Source organism: Furipterus horrens, unplaced genomic scaffold (assembly GCF_987537825.1).
Source record: "Furipterus horrens unplaced genomic scaffold, mFurHor1.1.pri manual_scaffold_11, whole genome shotgun sequence".
Classification (NCBI taxonomy): Eukaryota; Metazoa; Chordata; class Mammalia; order Chiroptera; family Furipteridae; genus Furipterus; species Furipterus horrens.
Window position 1 is genome coordinate 43,573,272 of NW_028327181.1, and position 20,091 is coordinate 43,593,362.

At 43.6% G+C, this 20,091-nt stretch overlaps 1 protein-coding gene across 1 annotated transcript in view; it reads left to right on the forward strand.

The window, feature by feature from the left end:
• Positions 1 to 20,091, forward strand: part of NCOR1 (nuclear receptor corepressor 1) — a 193,612-nt gene that overhangs the window by 158,000 nt on the left and 15,521 nt on the right. Inside the window, exons 33-42 of the mRNA XM_090292316.1 lie at positions 2,860 to 3,087; positions 5,283 to 5,492; positions 5,979 to 6,128; positions 6,490 to 6,609; positions 9,043 to 9,208; positions 9,405 to 9,898; positions 12,411 to 12,539; positions 12,957 to 13,114; positions 13,258 to 13,481; positions 19,815 to 19,955. Of these exons, the coding sequence (XP_090148442.1) occupies positions 2,860 to 3,087; positions 5,283 to 5,492; positions 5,979 to 6,128; positions 6,490 to 6,609; positions 9,043 to 9,208; positions 9,405 to 9,898; positions 12,411 to 12,539; positions 12,957 to 13,114; positions 13,258 to 13,481; positions 19,815 to 19,955 (2,020 nt within the window). The remainder of the gene's footprint in view (positions 1 to 2,859; positions 3,088 to 5,282; positions 5,493 to 5,978; positions 6,129 to 6,489; positions 6,610 to 9,042; positions 9,209 to 9,404; positions 9,899 to 12,410; positions 12,540 to 12,956; positions 13,115 to 13,257; positions 13,482 to 19,814; positions 19,956 to 20,091) is intronic.

The following is a 20,091-nucleotide window of genomic DNA, read 5'->3' on the forward strand; positions in this document are numbered from 1 at the left end:
GATGCTGAGGCTGTGGAGGGCCTGCCCAATTAGAAGTAGGCATATTTGTAGGTAAAATACACAGTGTTTAGATCAAGTGCAGAATAGGATGGTCCAGACATGCTCTAAAATAACTATAGTCTTAGAGTGTTTTTCTTTTGACCCGTGTGTGTCTGTGAAGATAAAATGAGGTAGAATGTTTAAAGAGCTCTAGAAGAATAGTGCTGGGTATGTTTAAAGGACTCAGGAAATGTGCACTGTTATTGTTGTTACTGGTGGGTACATCAGGAAGGTAAGGGACATAGATTTTTGTCAGGTGCTTCCTGAAACAATGAGACCCTTAAAATGTATCGACTTACCATTTTAAATTTTACTGAAGAACAAATTAATTGAGGGCTCATGTGCAAGGGCCTTGGCGTTGGGAGGGGTGCAGTGGCATGGAGGAGGACAGACGGGAGGTGCCTGCCTGTAAGTAGGGTGGTGAATCCGAAACCTTTTGGCTCTAGTTTTGAAGAAGAACTTCCCCTCATGAGGAAGATGCACTCTATTTGAGCGAGGTGAGGCTGGGAAGGGGATGTGATGAACCAGAGCATGTTTCTGGGTTGTGACAGGCAGATTTCTTTGATCATGGTGAAGTTAATATTGTCAACATAGTAATAATTAGATGGTGGTGATGGTTGTATAACATAGTGAATAGACCCTTTAAAATGGCTAAAATGGTAAATTTTATTTTGTGTGTGTTTATTTTGGGTGTTCTGAGACTCAGTTCCCAACATGATATGGCAGGGGTTGGGGGTTCCCCACCCCAACAAACAATTCTCAAACTTCAGCAGGGTGTCCAAGAATTCAACTTATTTTCAATACTACCTGCCCTGAGGTAGCGTCAGACTCCACAGGTTAGAGGCTCAGCCTGCAGTGCGCGCCCTTCCCTCCTCCCCCGGCCCGGCAGCATCAGGTGCCAGTCAGGCCTGCGCTTCTGCTTCTGACCAACTGGCTGCAGATTGGAGGTTCCAAGGACACCCTCCAACACAGGGTGCCAGTCACAAGTCCAGAGTGTTACCTCTGCTTTTGACCTACTGGCAGTATGTCAGAGAATCCCATCGCCCTCTCCTTGGGTTCGATTACTTTCTAGAACGACTCACAGAGGTCGGAGAAACATTTTAGTTACTAGATCACCAGTTTATTATAAAAGGATGTAACACAGGAGTGGCTTGGTGAAAGAGACGCACAGGGCAAGGTGTGGGGGCGCTTCCATGCCCTCTCCCAGCACCCAGTGTCCACCAACCAGGAAGCTTTCTGAATGCGGTCCTTTTGTTTTTTTATGAAGGTTTTATGATGTAAGTATGATTGATTAAATCACTGGTCATTGATCATTGAATTTGACCTCCAGCCTCCCTAGAGGTCCGGGAGTGGGGCTGAAAGTTCCAACCTTCTAATCATGTGATTGTTTTTCCTGGCAACCATCCCCCTTGCTTAGGTGCTTTATAAAAGCCACTTCATTAATATGACAAAACACACCTTTCTTTATCCCTCTAACACTTAGGAAATTCCAATGGTTTTGGGAGCTGTGAGTCAGGAACTGTGAATGAAGATAGATATATATATATATATATATATATATATATATATATATATATCTTTTTTTTTTTTTTTTTTTAGAAGTTGGGGAGAGAAACAACTAGGCGTATGCCCTGCCTGGGAATTGAACCACTGAGCTATAAACATTTTTGGGGACCAGCACCCAGCCAACCAAGCCATGCTGGTCCGGCCCATGTATATATTTCTTATAAATCACATATTGCAGTATTTTTTGCTACAGTTATTAAAACAATTCAGGGTGATGTCCAATAAATATTTGGACATGATGGGCGTTGGTGGGTCATCTGACCTCTCTGAAGAGCATCATTTATAACAAGAGGCTGGGGCAGGGAGGGAGGGGCAGCGGTTGGTGAGATGATGAGAAAGCCGCCGTGAGCTGCAGAGCAAGGAGCAGCAGCACCGCAGTCCGCGCTTACCTGCAGGGCATGCGTTCTAGACCCCAGGGGCACCTGGAGCCAGGACGGTGCCAAACTAAATCTGACGCTGTTCCCTGGACGTACCTTCTCACTTAAAGGAAGCAGACTCTGTCTTCTGTTTGGCATATCCGAATTGCCAGCATCACTGCTCCTGTGCTTTGGGGCTGTTGTTAAGTAAAAGAAGGCTTACTTGAACACCCAAGTACTGTGGTGCTTGGACAGATAACTGAGATGGCTGCTGAGTGACTAATGGGCAGGTCACGGTTCCCAAGTAGAGGCACAGCTTGGAGATGGAGTGGGAAGGCATGAGATTTCGTCACACTACACAGAACACTGCACAATTTAAAACTTAAAAATTATTTATTTCTGGAATTTTCCATGTACTATTTCAGACCACAGTTGACTGTAGGTAAATGAAACCTCAGGATACAAAAGAGAAAAAAGAGGGAGTGGGAACTACTGTGTAACTTAGTGACTGATAGGCAGCAAGGAGGCTGGTTAACACAAGGGGAGGAAGTTGCGATTTGATACATGTGAGATCAAAAGAACTGAGTATGTTCAGGTCACACAGAAAACAAGATCATTTATAATGGGATTTAAAAAAGAGTGCCGAGCTTCATTTTAATCGTAATATTAGGTTGTAGCACACTGGTGCTATGATCCAAAAGGCGGTCATCGTCTGCAGATGTCAAAATCTGCTAGTTCTTCATATTAGCATATTTTGCAAGAATGAATGTAACCTGTTTAGTGAACAGGGAAGATCAAAATATATGCTATAGGTCTGTGTTTGACTAGTTGAGAAATGGTTAAATATAATACTCAGCAAGTGTTCTTAAGTATGTCTGGTGTTGGCTCTTCTTTCCAGTTACGATTTCTTCTAGCAAATCTATCAATCATGAAAGAAAGTCAACACTGACCCCTACCCAGAGGGAAAGCATACCCGTGAAGTCTCCAGGCCCCGGAGTGGACCCGGGAGTGAGCCACAGCCCTTTCGACCCCCATCACAGGGGCAGCGCCACAGGAGAGGTGTATCGGGGCCACCTTCCCGCACACCTGGACCCAGCCATGCCGTTTCACAGGGCCCTGGATCCCGGTGAGCGGGGGCAGTGCTAACTTACGGCAGAGAAATGACTATACCACTGTGACTTTCTAAACGTTGTGTCTGTCAAAGTGCAGTATGCAGATAATTGCACATATCATTAGTGTACAGCTTGGTGCTTTTTCACAAACTATACCACCCCACGGTACCAGCATCTTAAGTCAGAAAACCAAATATCACCAGTACCCCTTAAAGAACTGAAAGTAATAGGTATATGAAAAGCCCTCTCATCTGATGACATTTGTGTAAGCTAATTGAGAAAGTGGCTTAACGTATGTGAAGAGTTATTTTAAATGGCACAGGCATAGCTTAAACATTTTCATTTACAACTTAGGCATTTATTTACCACTGTTCTAATCTAAGGCACAGGTCCACTGATTAAACTGCACCATGTCTTTCTTATATAAACAATACTCACATTTCCAGGTTTGGTTTTTTTCAATGAAGCTAAACTATAGATACTTCAAATTAATGTAAATACAGAATCCTTCTAGATTTTTTCCCGTCTTTTAAAATTGTCTAGATCATACTTGACTCAACTTCTCTATTGAATCTTTCCAAAGCAGTCACCTTCATACCCAGATAAACTACTCTTGATTTTTCTCTCATTGATTACTTCATTAAGTTACGTAATTACAGTAGCAAGTATAGCTAAAAGGAGCTTTTGAACAGACACCACTGACTGGGCAAATATAATTCTGATAGGTGCAGAAAGAAGTGTGTAGGTTTTCTGGAGAGCAGTCTGCGCTGGACACAGTGATGCTGCAGTAGGCAGGGCGGCACGCTCGGCAAGGGAAGGGAGTCCCATCGGCCCAGGCAGCAGGTTGGCGGGGAGCCTGCTGGGCTGTAGGTCATGACCCTCCTGATGTGCAGGCTCCACTCAGTCCTCCCAGATCCCACGCCCTGCTCCTCTTGCCTGCTTTGATTCCCTTAACACGTTAAGCGCCAAGCCTGTTTTGTCTTCCTTTCTGTTCAGTATAGTGTCAGTCACTAGTGACTGAATTGGCGCTTAATGTGTTAAGTGTTTTTTCCTGCTCTCACCTCTTCTGCTTGCTTGTTACATTGTTCAAGTTGAAATTGCGACCAAGAACACTTGTGTTTCACCTTGGTCTTTAGGACAGGATTTTCACTACCAGTAGGCTAAGGTTTCTAAGGGTATGTGTAAAAATTACTTTATCTGAATTGTTTGTTAATTGAGAACAGTAAGTTTCCTCAGAGTCCACATGTAGTCCTTTAGGCACTGTCAGAAGTTCCCATACAGTCAGCTGACAGGATTACCTGGCTAGCGTTCCAGCTGTAAGGGAAGCAAACATTCCAGAACACTTGTCACATATTGGTCTTTGTAGCATGTGCGTGCACACACTCACACACACACGCACACAGATATGATAGTTTAGTCAAGTTCTCAGACAAAATTGAATGTTTAGACTTTCGTTTAGTATCTATCATAGCCCTTTATTTTATAGCAGTTTCACTTACCACTTACCCCTTCCTAATATCTTGTGTCATGCTCTAACCTAGGGTTGTCAAACTACGGCCTGGGTGCAGAATTCTACTACTGCCTGTTTTATTAGCACATAGCTGTGTGCATTTGTTTGTGTCTGTGGCTCCAATGGCAGAGACCATATGGTCCACAAAGCCTAAATGTTTTGCCATTTGGCCCTTTATACAAAACGTTTGCTAATCTCTCCTCTAAACACATGGACTAATTAAATGCTTATAGACTATAATCATTTTCATCCCCAAGGAAGTAAAGTTACTTGTTGTCACAAAGTATTTTCACATATATTTTGATTTGGTTGTATTGGATAATCAGTACTTCAAAGCTCTTGGAGACTTTAGGTGAAAATATAATAAAGTTACATGGCAAAGATTTGAAAGTGAAACTACTTGAGACTTTTTTGTAGCTTCTGTTCTACTGGTAAAAAGGTTAATACTCACGATGGCTAGTTTTTCTTTCCCCTTTTCCATTACATCTGACATTAAAATATGTATAGTAATATTGATGATATATCAAGGTCTAAAGAATCTACCTTAATCTCTATAGTGCCACCCCCATACTGAATAGAAGATGAATGGACATTTGCTCAACAGATTGTTCTTTCCTTACTCATTTTGTGGTTGAGGTTTAGCAAGTGAATTTTAACTAAACTATAAATGAAATACCTTTCTCTTGTTCTCTCAATCAGCAGCTGCTGCATACCTGTTTCAGAGGCAGCTTTCACCAACTCCAGGCTACCCAAGCCAATATCAGCTTTATGCAATGGAGAACACAAGACAGACAATCCTAAATGATTACATTACCTCACAACAGATGCAAGTGAACCTGCGCCCAGATGTGGCCAGAGGACTCTCCCCACGAGAGCAGCAGCTGGGTCTCCCGTACCCAGCAACAAGGGGTCTGTGTCTTTGCAGTTCAGATTTCATAGAACTTAACTATGTTTACCCAGGGTTTCCTGGTTACTCAGTAAATATTTGTTGAATGAGTGATGCCAAAAAAAGAAGGCCCATACTTCTGTCTATAGCCTTGAGCCCTTGAAGGCAAACAAAGTAACGTATCAAGACAGGGTATTTTGGTAAACACTGAAATAACTAAACCAAGGTATTGTGCTAGGTATTTGAAATCATTGTTTTACCAGTTTTCTATCTCACGTCCATGCTTTTAGGTTACTGGTATGAGGCAGAGTATTTCATATCCTTCTCTAGATTTAAAAGTCTTACAAAGTGATGATGATCTTAAACATTGTTATTTGTACTGTATACAAAGTATCATTTAGTTGTAGAGATAACTCCTCAACACCCCCCAAAAAACCATGCATAGTTCTATATCTTTAGAATAATACTTAAGAGTTAATGTAATTTTATTGTATTTGTCTTTTGAGCAGGAATCATTGATCTGACCAATATGCCTCCAGCAATTTTAGTGCCTCATCCAGGGGGAACAAGTACTCCTCCCATGGACAGAATCACTTATATCCCTGGTACACAGATTACTTTCCCTCCCAGGCCATACAACTCTGCTTCCATGTCTCCAGGTAAGAGTCCATAGAGTCACATCCCTCTCTGATATGACCAACGTGCTCAAGTGTGTACAGCATAGCCTTTGAAGGTATTCTGGGCACTTTTTCCCCCATTTGGTCTGCTGTTTTTTGTTTAATATTTAGTACTAGTTCCTATATGCCATCTGTCACTAAATACTTTAGAAAAATCCTAAAAGCTTATGTTATGCTCCATTTGTCATCTAAGACATTTAGTAAAATTAAACTTCCTACATCTCAAATTTGAAACTTTTGAAAAATTTTCAGTCAGTTAAGAATTTTTAAATAGTTTGATATACCTATACCTGATATGTTAATATTTTTTGTCTTTTAAGTGTCAGATTTCTGCGTTTTACAGGCCACTCAACACACCTTGCAGCAGCTGCAAGCGCTGAGAGAGAGCGAGAGCGGGAGAGGGAGCGGGAGAAGGAGCGGGAGCGGATTGCTGCGGCTTCCTCAGACCTCTACCTTCGGCCGAGTGAGTGGGACGGCCCTGTGCATACCGTGGACATTTCTTGGTGACTAGTATGGTGGGGCATGGTGTCGGATGTTGTGGGGGACACCAAGGTGATCTTACAAACAAGAACTGTAAGAGAGAGAGTAACTAAATGCCGTACGGGATACGTACATGTCAACAGTGCTATAGAGGTTGAAATGGTGTGGAGATGAATTTTAAACAGGAGAATGAAGTTTTCATGATAAAGATGTCATTTTAATATGGCCCCCATAGTTGGCTATAATTGGGCCTGAAGATACTGGTTATGGATCTCATTGGAGCTGAAAGTAGTCCAAGCAAAAAGCTCATAGATAGGAGAATGTATGTGTTGTGAGCTGTAATTTAAAGACTGGAAAATAGGGTTAGAAGGTTGTGTGGACTTTTGAATTATAAGTGAAGCGCTGCTGCCATTTGGTGCAGTAGGCAGGCGGTGTGTTCAGCAGGACATGTACACGAGAGTGGCATGAAATGAATTAGATCCCCGAAGGTGGACATGGGCTGGCGCCAGGAGGAGAGTAAGGCCGTGTCAGTAGTTCATATGTGTTCTAACGATGGCTTAAGGTACAGTGGCACAGGGAGTGGCCGGAAGGCAACTGCCAGGAAGTACATGGTTCAGGTGAATCAAAAGCACTAATACCTAGATAATGGGGCGTGAGAAACAACCGTCTCCACTTGAGACAGACCAGGATCAGTGAAAGCAGAGGCAGTGGTTTTTCGTTTGGACTTGCTGAGTCTGTCTTTGGAACATTTATTTTGTTGATGGTATACTTGGTTCCATCAAAACATTCATTATGTTCATATTGTCAGGTCCATAGAGCTGGCACTTAGGAGAAAAGACAGAACTTGGAGATTGTGACTTAGGAGTTCGAATTGGCTTGACCGAGATTTCCATGCGGCCAGCCTGGGTAGAGAGGAAGAGGTCAACCCTTAGATGTTACCGGGAAGCATGTTACAGGTCGAGGCAAAAGGAGCCAGAGCCGTGGTTAGAGAGGTGGGTGTAGCACTGAAGGCCGCAGTGCAAGGAGGGTGTCGTAGTCATCATAAAGTGAGGGCACGAGAGAGGGGACTGAAAGGCCGCTGTCATATCCGACCTAGTGCTGTCACTCCAGAGGGTTAATCTTCAGTCATTCAGTGGCTGCAAAGCCTGAATTTAGATATACCCTATTATCTACATATAATAAAAAAAATCAGTAAGTGTCTGACAATAGGAAATGTTTAATGAATTGTAAGTAGCTCTATAATATTGATTACATATTGATTGTATAAAAACAATGAAATTAATTTAGAGAAAGCCATGTACAAATGATTTATGACATTAATAGGAACTGTATTTTTTTAAATATAGTTCCCACTGATGAATAACATGCAGATTTAACACAATGAGGTACCATTTTTCTTCATCACATTTAAAAGGTTGATAAATAGTCTCTGTTGGAGTGTCTGAAGAAACACTGACTTTCATAACTTGGCCATAGCAGTGTAAGTGGGGATAGCCTTCTCAGAGGTAGAAAAATTTAAATAGCAATTCCACTTCTAGGAATGTACCTTATAGAAAAAATCATATAAGCTGAGATGTGGTCAGAAGGGATAAAATTTCTGAAAAGGTCCCCAGGTGCTACCTGCTATGAGAATGGGGGTGTGTACTAAAACTGCTAGCTCTTACGAGGGCAAAGAACAAGTTAGAAAGTCAGAGCGAGGGCACAGGACAAGAGGAGGTAGGAGTGTGATTAGAGAGGGAAGTTGAGATCTTCTGAGTAAAGTAGTTTTGACCAGGTCCAGGTTATGGCTTTATTAGGGAGAGCTAAGCTGAAGTGAATAAGAAAGTGTCTCAAATATTAAAGGAGCCTAGTTAGCAGAGTGGCACTTTGGGGAAGGGCGGTGTAAATGATTTGGTGTCCCCAGAGGGCCTGCTGAGAGAAACAGTTGCTGTGCAGGGCGGTGAAGGGGTGGGGCAGGAAGAGCTATGGGTGACTGGAACAGCCTCAAAACCCGGTAGCAGTAGTATATTATTTTCATTATGATGCTTAGAAAGTTGTACCAAGTTTGATTTTGGAAATGATAAACACACCAGAATTTGAGGAAGAAGCTGAAAGATGAACTCACCTGATTTGTGTTAGTACTTCTTATTGGTGTTATTTTTGTTTCTCTCTGGAAATCAAGATAGAAACCTGTCATAAGTGGCAGTAACAGTAAATGATAGCTGGTGTTCTTGTTTCAAGTTACTAGCATGGTTTTCTTGCATCATCATTAAGAAACACTTATAAAACATATTTGTAGAAAGGCTAGGAAGCGGGGTATCAATTTTATTATCTTATTTTCCTTTTAACTGCTTAGGAACAGTAAGAAACTCACAGTCCCTAAGCGTTCCGTCATCTTGACTGCCTGTGTGTCGTTGGGTGTTTTCGCCCCCTGCAGGCTCAGAGCAGCCCAGCCGCCCCGGCAGCCATGGGTACGTTCGCTCCCCGTCCCCTTCGGTGAGAGCTCAGGAGACCATGCTGCAGCAGAGACCCAGTGTTTTCCAGGGACCCAATGGGACCAGTGTGATTACACCTTTGGATCCAAGTGCTCAGCTACGTATCATGTAAGTCTGTTACATAAATTTTGACAAAAACAAACCAACCAGAAAACAGTTTCCTGCATACACGCCTTTTAGTCTGTGACCACACTCATCTCAGCAATGAGCTACCGTTGTTGCTGTTGCGGGTGTCCTCTCATGTCCCCGCCACACCCCCAGTGCAGAGCCGCCCTTTACAGCTGTGGTTTGGTTTTATTCACAGGCCACTGCCTGCTGGGGGCCCTTCCATAAGCCAAGGCCTGCCAGCCTCCCGTTACAACACTGCTGCAGATGCCCTGGCTGCTCTTGTGGACGCTGCAGCCTCTGCCCCCCAGATGGATGTTTCCAAAACAAAAGAGAGTAAGCATGAAGCTGCCAGGTTAGAAGAAAATTTGAGAAGCAGGTCAGCAGCAGTTAGTGAACAGCAGCAGCTAGAGCAGAAAACCCTGGAGGTGGAGAAGAGATCTGTTCAGTGTCTGTACACTTCTTCAGCCTTTCCAAGTGGCAAGCCCCAGCCTCATTCTTCAGTAGTTTATTCTGAGGCTGGGAAAGATAAAGGGCCTCCTCCAAAATCCAGATATGAGGAAGAGCTAAGAACCCGAGGGAAGACTACCATTACCGCAGCTAACTTCATAGACGTGATCATCACCCGGCAAATTGCCTCGGACAAGGATGCAAGGGAACGTGGCTCTCAAAGCTCAGACTCTTCTAGTAGCTGTATGTATCGCAATCTGAGTTTCGCAATGTGATATCTGAGTAAAGAATTACTTATTCTTTAGGCAAAGCAGATCAATATGGTATAAAGAAAATCCTGATCTTGATAGTGAATATAAAGAAAGGTTTTTGGGTTAGTGCAATAATGTCTCTTCTGTTATTTTTATGATTACCTAAATATCAGTATTTCTTACATATACCTTTCAAGTTATTTTTCATGAGAAAATTAAGCTCTTTATATTAGAGTTAAAAGTTGGAAAGTAGTTAGATGGAGTGCAGAGATTACTGACATTTTCAGGTATCTGAAAGGTGATAGGTGTATCATTAAGCTCTCTGTTACTGAGGCCTAATTTCTCAAGCAGTGTTTTCTGGGATATGGTTGGTTCAGTATTTAGGTCGATAACCCAAAGCCTTGTATCTTTTGTCTTAAGTCACCGAGCTTTTAAAAGGGAGACCACCTTATTGTTGGTAATTAGTATTTACGTTGCACCCTTCTTGTAACCTTGTAGATCTGTAAGAATTCACAAATTACAGTAAAATGCTAGAAAAGTTATTTTAAAATATTTTTATCTATTGCCTAAATTCTGTATAGAGTTCGAGAAGGAACAAGCAGGTATTCATACAAGCATCTGTAATATTTGAAGTAATTAAGCCGTACGTGGCCACCTCTGTTGTTTCCATTAATGAAATTGAGTAGCGCTGGAGATGATGACAAATGACTTCTGGTGCACCAGCGTGCAGGGTGCAGGTCTTGTTACCTGCGTGCTAATTATATCTGCTTGGACAACTACCTCCCTCATTCCTGAGGGTTTTGGAGAGACGGGGGCAGCTCGGTAATTGTGTAGACAAAAGACTTCCCTTAGCCTGAGATTATGAAAATCTGCAAAGTAAGTACTACCTTGCAGAAATCACTAGCTGAGGGAGATCTGTGGCTGTATGAATAGGCCCTTTGGAGAGAAGTCACCAGCACACGTGGTGACCCAGCCAGTGGCTTATTGAATGCCATCACATGGTTCTCTAATCACTGAAAGGGTAACACTTCCTTTCAGTCTGCATCACAAACCGAGCCTTGCTCCAGGAGTCTGACTTGCAGAAGATCTGAAAATGGAAAGCCTGGCTTCTCTCTGAGTGTTCATGTTTCTGAGTGTGATGGGGTTTTTTGGTTTGTTTTGTTGGGGGGGGGGTGTTTTAAAAAAATCATTAGATAAAATTCATGAAGCTCATAAGCTATTTACGGTTACTCAGTGTGGTTTTCAGTTTCTGTCTTCAGAGCCTCCAACCCCCGCCCCCAGCTCCCTTAAGGTGGGGCACAGCTTTCACCTTACCCATGGTCTTTGAGAGCAGTGGGAACATGGTTTAGCATCAGACTTTCTGTTGACTCTGCCTTTGATGCGGTAAGCAGATTTAGAATGTTGGGTACTTAAACAGTGATATGTACCAAAAGTTGCAAGGTAGCAGAAATTACTTTGATTATAGTAATTTAGTTCAGTTCTCCAAAGATAAGTTTCACCCCGATTATCAAGGTGCTGTTCCCCTGAGCGTACTAGGGGTTAGGTAACTAACTGCCATGGCCTAGGGAATGGGGGGAGGAAAGGGCTGTGTGGCGGAGTGCTGGAGGAACCGGCGGTGGCCTGCTGGCGGAGCTCATTCCCACCTTCTGTGCCTCTGTCCAGGATCCATCCTCTGATCGCACCGTCTGCAAGCTGGGGTCATGTCCTTATGCCTCTGACAGTTTTCTCAGGCTCCTTGGTACAGCGAGCATGTGGATGCAGAGAGCACTGTTAAGTCAGAAGATTCCTGACATCTGCCCCTCTCCCATTCGCAGCTCTGTGGCCATGGCAGGGCTCTGGATAGCTGCCTGGACCCCTGCTGCATAGACCCTCAGTTTCCTTGGGAGCCACGTCTCAGAAGGGCCCTTCTCTGATGTGTGCTCCCCTTCCAATGTTCCCTGTCACTTGTGTTCATTTTCACAGTGTGACGTGGTGCTAAACAATTGTTTGGAGTACTTTTTGTCAATCGTATTACAGTGACTTGGGAAAATAATTATATAATGTTACTTAATCTAAAGCTTTAAAATCATCATGGTAATGAAGCAGCATTGTAGCCTTAAAGTTTTTCTAGGAGCTAACTGTTCCACAGAGTTTAAGTTACATATTGAAAATGATGAACTGTTGATCTGTACCCTCTCACGTGTTAAATTTGTTCTCATAAGTGTTTATTTCCTGGTGATTTTCTTTTCCTGCTCCCAGGAGAACGTCACAAATCTATTTTTCATTCCGCCTCACCTAAAAGTCTTAGAGCCCCAAATTCCAGAAAACCCGGTATCCTACCAAAATCAGCAACACCAGGGAAGCACTTGTGGTTCATTGAGCTCAATATTTTTCATCATTACCCTGGATGCCATTGGACATTTGAGAATAAAAACTGAAAATATGCAAATAGGTTTGAAGAACTTGGACTTTTGACACTTTTCATAGGATTAGTTTTAAAATAAGATTCTTTTCTTTTCTTAAAGTATCTTCTCACCGGTATGAAACACCTAGTGATGCTATTGAGGTGATAAGCCCTGCCAGTTCACCTGCGCCACCTCAGGAGAAACTACAGGCCTATCAGCCAGAGGTTGTTAAGGCAAATCAAGCAGAAAGTATGTCTTTTCTAGCCACCAGTTTACATGTTTTTATATTTGCACTTTATCATTTGCTTCTAATTATCTGTCCAGAGTGTGGTAAGAAATAACTTGTTTTATTAGTTCTGTTTTAGAGTAATTTGCATTAATGAAAAACTATTACATTTTTAAGCTATTTGATTATTCATTTGCTTATATTTTAATGATATAGGAAATAGTTGCTATTAGTTTTGCTCAGTTATGATTTCAATTTTTATATTAGTCCTATAATGTATTCAGTAAATAAATATTTGTCTTCAAAAATAAGATATGAATTCTGTTTAGAGATCTGTACCATATCCCTTTCATGTGTTGCTCCTAGTTGTGTTTAATCTTTGATAATAAGTGAAAGGCGGGGGCATCTCTGGAGTAAGTCATCTGTCTTTCCTCTGTTAGCCGAAGCCGTCAGACAATATGAAGGACCATTACAGCACTATCGACCACAGCAAGAGTCCCCGTCTCCACAGCAGCAGCTGCCCCCCTCTTCCCAGGCCGAGGGAGTGGGGCAGGTGCCCAGGACCCATCGACTGATCACACTTGCTGATCACATCTGTGTGAGTTTTTCATTATTCTTACTAATTTCTTTATCATGCAGAAGGCACAGTTCACGTAGAATCACAGTAAAGATGTCTAGCTTTTTTAATGCTACATTTTCTTTGCATGTATTCAGTGGGTTTAATTCTTTTCTCATTCACAGCAAATTATCACACAAGATTTTGCTAGGAATCAAGTTTCCTCACAGCCTCCCCAGCAGCCCCCCACTTCAACATTCCAAAATTCACCGTCTGCTTTGGTGTCTACACCTGTGAGGACTAAAACATCCAATCACTACAGCCCTGAATCCCAGTCTCAGTCTGTCCACCATCAAAGACCAGGTTCAAGGGTCTCTCCAGAAAACCTTGCGGACAAATCCAGGGGAAGGTATGGTCCTTATTTCAAACCATGTGAAAATTTCCCAACAGTAAAACAATTTTAATATATCTACAAGATAGAGGATTCAATTCTTAAATCTGAGGTTTATTTACCTTCATTCCTTGGAAAGCGTGGGCAGCTGCTACATTCTGTGTGCGAGTTTGCAAAGGCAGTTATGAGGAATATGTAGTTTGGTAGTGCAGGAACACTCTGGTCCTTAAGAATCATGAAAACATCGTTCTCTCTCAGTGGTTTCTGTTGGATCAGCAGCAATAGATGTTTAGGGAGTGGAAATTAAATAATGAAAATGAGGCCGATAGAGGCACCACGAGAGGCACCACATTTTACATAGCACGGCGATCAGGTAAGGAGCGTTCCTGCTTACCCAGTGTTGCTAGTACACGCAGGCCCAGAGAAAGGCCCTGAGACTAAAAACCTACCTCTGCAAGCAGAGGGCAGGAACAGACTGAGGAGTCTGGCCCTTTCAGCCTGGTAATTAGTAGAGTTAATAGGTGTCCAAAGCATGGGCATAGGTCACTTAAAGTATTCGCTTGTTTTTATGTGGGTTCTGAAGAGGAGATGTTGGCAGACTTGTGTGGTATTGAAAGCAGGTCGTTCAGTTTGGGTGATGGCACCGGTGCCCCCTGACACTGACTGCTGCCACAGGAACAGCAGAAGTGTAACAGTGTTTAGTAGGGGCTTGAATTGGGAGGTCATCTTCTATGAGCATTACCCTTGTAACCTGACCTTTAGATGTTAATGTGGCCCCCCGCCTTGGGAACTGCCCAGGCTGTGTAGACTCTGCACTCTGGCAACAGGGAGGATAATGCTGTCTGGTGTAAAGAGGTGAGTAGGGGGGTGGAATATGCCAGACCAGGACCTCTAGTTCCTCCCGTTTTAATGGTGCCTGTCTCTGTCCATGTATCGTGTGTCTCCACGGGTCCTGATTGCATTAGAATAGCAGGATCCCACCAGAGGTTTATGAGTTCCTCCCTGCCTTAGTGGGGCGGCTGATTGGAGGTTCTAGTAAATGGTCGCCTTCTCAGGGACAATAGGGCTCAACGCCCACAGTGTCATAGCTCGTTGGTCCATTGCAAGCACCCAGACTATCGCTGTGTCCTCTCTTTTCCATAGCTTTACTGTGCTGGGTGCCTCAGTCTGAGTCCCTAATCTGGCACATGGGGCAGTACCCCATGGGTCGGTCATTTAAGTGTATTAATAATGCCTGAGAAGGTGCTTATCTTTGTCCACCCAGCCAAAGGGGATTTTCCAGGTAATAACTTTATCTGTTGATTAAGGACACTGTCTTTTTCATTTCACCTGCCCAGCTGCCTTTGGGTTTTATGGGAGGGGGAATTTCCATTTAATATTGTGTTCTTGAGCCCATTCCTGAATGAGCATCATGCCCTTTGAAATGTGACCCCTGATCACTGTCTGTTCACTGGGAAGCCCATACATAATGCTTAACTTCTCTAGTCCCTTTACAGTGGCAGCGTGATTAGTTTGCTCACATGGGAAGGCCTGAGTTAAACCAGATTTGGTATAGACACACACCAGAACATATTTGGAAACTTACACTTTGGGGCTTTGGTGGATGGCCCCAGATTCTCGTGGTTGTTGTCCAGGGTATCATTGGAACAGACAGGATAAGACACAACTGCATAAACCACGTCACTGGACTTTAAATGTAGCCCGGCCTCCTTAGACATGTGCCATCCTATTGGGGCACTGTGGTACTCAGTTCTCCGCTGTACCCAGTTTCCCATGTCCACTGACAGGTCAGTTGCTAAAGTGTATATTTTTGCCAAGGATCTGTTTCCTGGTTACCTGGGGCCAGGGATATGGAAGACAGTGAGGTCTGCCTTGGGCTCTTATACGCAAGTCCAAATATCTTTCCACATCTCTTAGCCCCATAAAGGTTTGTTCATAATCATCCACCCCTCCTTTTTCTATTGTCTGAGCCACAGATTCAGTCCTTTTAAAACAGCCTAACTGTCATTGCATAGGATTAGTGGCCAGGGTGCATGTGTCATTCTTCACCAGGCAGCTGCCGCCTTAGCCCACTGGCTTCTGTGGTTTGTTCCTGTTTCCATCCAGATAGTATCAGTGGGTGGTTGGACAGCAACCGTCCAAGTAGGTGGATCGCCCTGACAGAGCAGTTGATCCACCGGCTCCAGCTGAGGTTTCCCCGATTCCGATTTTATAGGTTGCAGGGGCCAACATGGGAATAGGAGCAGGGGTATTGAAGGGTCTGTATATTCAAGGGGGCCTAATAGTTGTTGCATCTCTAAACAGAGCCTATTTGACAGTGTACTCTACTGTAGGTATCATGCCATTTACTCAGTGTAGGAATCTGGGCGAAGGCATTGCACTAAATGGGGTATGATACCTACTAATACCCTAGAATCCCTACAGAAGCCTGTACCTCTTTCACATATTTTGGTATGGGTTAGGCTTGTACTGTATCTATGATGGCCTCAGAGGCAATTGCGGATTTACCCGACCATACAACTCCCAAGAATTTATAGCGATGCTTGGACCTTGAATTCTCTGTGGATTCACTGCCCATCATCTCTGTTGTAGGTGATCCAGTAAAGGCCACCTGGTTTTCTGTAGCAGAGGTAGATCTTCACAGATTAACATTTATGTCCTCAATATAATAGGGCTGTTTCACTGGGGTTGGGAAAGAAAACAGCAACAAATTGTGGTCACCATTCCATGGCATACAGTAGGGCTGTGTAGAGAGCCTTGAGGAAGCACTTTGGAAAGTCCATTCTTGACCCTCCCAGGTAAAGGCAAATTGATTTTGGGACCCAACAGTCAGGGTTATGCCAAAAAAAGACATTCTCTAGGTCTAGTAGAGCATGTTTCTAGGACGACAGCCAAATTATCCAATATGGTGGCAGTATTGGGCACAGTTATGCGAATGAGGGCACTACCTTATTTAACTCTCTATAATCTCCTGTCTGTTCAAGAGCGATCTGGCTCTTTTACTGGCCATACTGATCTGTTAAAGGCACCATGTGTCAGGCACACAACACCCGTGCAGTGGAGCCCTTGGATAGTTTTCCCATCCTTAAATCCTCCCAGTAGCTCTCTACAGTAGTGGTAAACTAAATGGCTCTCAGTTGGCATTGCTGTTTGGCCCTGATTTGATTATATGTCCTTGAAGGTGGAATTCCCTGATAGAGGTTTGTAAAGCCTGGCTTTGCAAGATGTCAGTGCCTGATACGTTTTTGGGATTGGGAAGGTGAAGACTTCATACTCCTGGTGGTGGAAATACCCAATTTGCAGAACAAGGAGGACTTTCTGACCATTACAGTCTGGCCTCCATAGCTGTCTATGGATTATCATGTATTGGGTACAGTCAGTGTGTGCCAGCCAAAGCTGGGTTACCCTGTTTATTTCTGGAGAACCAACGGGTCGTGATTCCACATGAGGCCTCTGATGGCCCCCCCATGGCCCTCACCCGAGGACGATCTTGGCCTTCATCCCATAAGGGGGGCGGCACCCAACCAGAGTGGGAGGAAATCCCAGAGGACTCCCCTGAATTTGTTGGTGTGCCCCCTGGGAGAGCTGAGTATCAGGCGAACTGTTGTTCTGGTTTTAAAATGCTCCATAATCCCACGTGCCCTACATTAGGCTGATGGCCAGTCTTTTCCTGTGAGTTGTCTGTGGCAACCAGATCATGCCACATTTGCTTTTTGGGTTGTCCTCACAGGCTCTTTCTCCTTTGCTGCCCTTATTCTTACCCTTTCTTTCCCTCTGTCCAAGTTCTGAGTCTTTCCTACAACTTTAGATGCACTCTTGCGGCTGGTCAGTTTTTCCTAAATCTGCCTCTAGCTGGGCGTCAGTGGTCAGACGAGGGACCAGCCTGCAGCCGTGACCATGCGCAATGCAGGAGACCAGTTGGCATTTTCAGGGTGTCCCATACACACATGGCAGTCCACACGGAAGTGGATGGCCTACCTAGGAATTCACCCACAGATGCCTCCTTCCCAAGGCCCATTGCTTTGATCTCTTGACTAGCTCACCAGTTGTTAGTACACGCAGACTCAGTGAAAGGTCCAGGACTGAAAATCTGCTTCCATAGTGAAGGGCAGGGAAAGACTGAAGAAAGAGGCTGGCCATTCCAGCCTGGTAGTGAACACAGTTTATTAAGGGATACTTACTTACGCAGCTGCACGATGAAACGGATCCCTGCACCTCTGTAATTCTTTGGCACCTGCCAAGAGTTATACAGGGCAATGGGACGAGCAGGGGCGGATAGTCACAGGGTACTAATACACGAATGTTCCCAGGTATGCAAAGTTACTTTACATGCTCGGCCACGTCAGTACAATGGCCTGTTCCAGAAACTAGTATGTAGTAGGAGGCAGGGGAGGCGTACCTGTTCATGTAAGAGTGAATATCAGTTACGATCAGACAGTCTTTGAAGGGGGTTTTCAGGAGGCAGCCTCCCCTCTGGCCCTGGTCTCTCTCTCAGGTCAGGCAGCAGCTGTATCTTGGAACAGTCTCCTTCGTATTGTCTGTGCTTGGTTTTTGGTTTTTGTTTTTTTAATGGAGGCAGATTTTTAGTTCATGGTGGTAGGCAGATTAAGCATTGGGACATGTTAAATTACAGTAAAGCAGGATGAACATCCATAAAATTCATAAAAATGCTGAGAACAAGTCTGGGTTTATTAGCAAGTCAAAGAACTGGCAAATATCTAGAAGGTACACAGTGGGTTAATGAACCTCAGTAATGGAGGCCGTAATTCAGAACATGAAAAAGAGAAATTGTAGCAGAGATACTTCTGCCTACCAAACCCTCAAGTTAGCCAAGAACATGAAGTAAAAATAATTTAAGAAGCAGAATGGTCTTCATTAAAGAACAAAAACAGTTAATTGTGGTATTTTTCAAACATATACAAAAGTAGAGAGAATAGTATAATGTGCCCTGAATGTATTCATTGCCCAGCTTCAGTACTCTACGGTACAGGGCCAGTTTTGTTTTATTTGTATTCCCACTTGCCCATCTTCACGCTGGGTTATTTTGAAGCATATCTCAGACATGATCATGTCAAGAGGCTGGATGATGTTAGGATAAGATGAAAACACATTTTCTCTTTTAACGAAAATTGAAAGCTTGTATAATAGTCATGGTTCTTTCCTGATGCAATGCTTTATTTAGCAGATTTTGAGTAGTTGACAGTATTTATGAAAAGTCCATTTGATGTTTTCATTTGTAATTTCTGCATCACTACAACTATGCATTTGAATTAGGGTTGTCACATTTCTTTCATTGTTTTTTAGTCAAATATTGGTTTTATAGTTTAAAATGTTCATACAGTTTATAGTGTTTTAAGACACCACTAATGGATTTTCCAATCTATAAGCGAAACACAACACACAGGAGTTTTTCTGGAGTTCTAGACAAGATGTAAATGCTGTAAATCACAGAAAAAGTGGTTGAATGTGCTATGTAAAGTTAAAATAGACAAACTAAAGATTAAAATGGGCAACAGTATAGAGAAGGTTAGTCAGGTTCTTCCTCTCATGGAAAGGAGTTGATAGGTACTGTTTTAAGTTTGATAAATCAAGAAAGGTATGAGATTATTTAGGTTTACAGGTAACCCCAAGGAACTAAAAGAAAAAAATGATCAAAAACGGCTGCCTCCAAGAATTGGGTAGGGTTGATTGGAAAAGGAAATCACAAATTATATTTAAGTATTTAAGTGTAACAGTAATAAAAGCAGATGTTAAAGGTCACAGATATGTCTTAATGTGAATAACCATTAAGCCAAAAACTTTTTCTTTTGGTCTAAACAGTGAGTTTATCTTACATTGTCCCTACCAACATGGTATCCAAAAGAACGTGAAATTGGGAAAAACTGCTTAGCCCTAAAATGATGTATTAGAACCTCCCTTCACTCACTGGACAAACTCCTTAGGTTTCAGTTTAGTACCCAGGTACTTACGTGTTTTAACTTAATGGGGAAAGGCCTGGTAAGTCATGACTCGAAACGAGCTTGAAACCCACGGGGGCCCACCTGAGCAGGGTGCTGGGGTCTGAGCCTCCTGGCAGAGCCTCCACTGTGCCTGCCCTCGCTGTGCGTGTACGGCTCCCTGGCTCCCCGGGCGGGCAGGCGTGCGTGGGTCAGCGGCAGTGAGAGGCCTTCTGTGGTGCCCGCATGTACAATGAATACCTGGGGAAACTTTTTCCCTGATTTAAATCGGCAACTTTTGTTCTCTTTCTCCTGAATGAAGTAATGAGTTAACCAGGGTAAGTTGACTAGTTTAAGGTAAGCTGCAGGTGAGTCCTAGGAGCACAAGCTAACATCTTGTATGTTGTAATGTTAGGCCTGGGAAGTCCCCAGAGAGGAGTCATGTCTCGTCGGAGCCCTACGAACCCATCTCCCCACCCCCGGCCCCAGCTGCGCATGAGAAGCCTGAGGGCGCCCTGCTGCTGTCTCAGAGGGGGGCGGAGCCTGCGGAGCAGAGGTGAGGGGCGGGGCGCGCGTCCTCGCTGGGGGGGGGGGGAGTGAGTGTGAGTGTGTGTGTGTGTGTGTGTGTGTGTTTCAGTGCCTTTCTGTTTTCCTTAAAGTTGGTGCCTTTTTTCTTTGGGGTTGTATGTCAG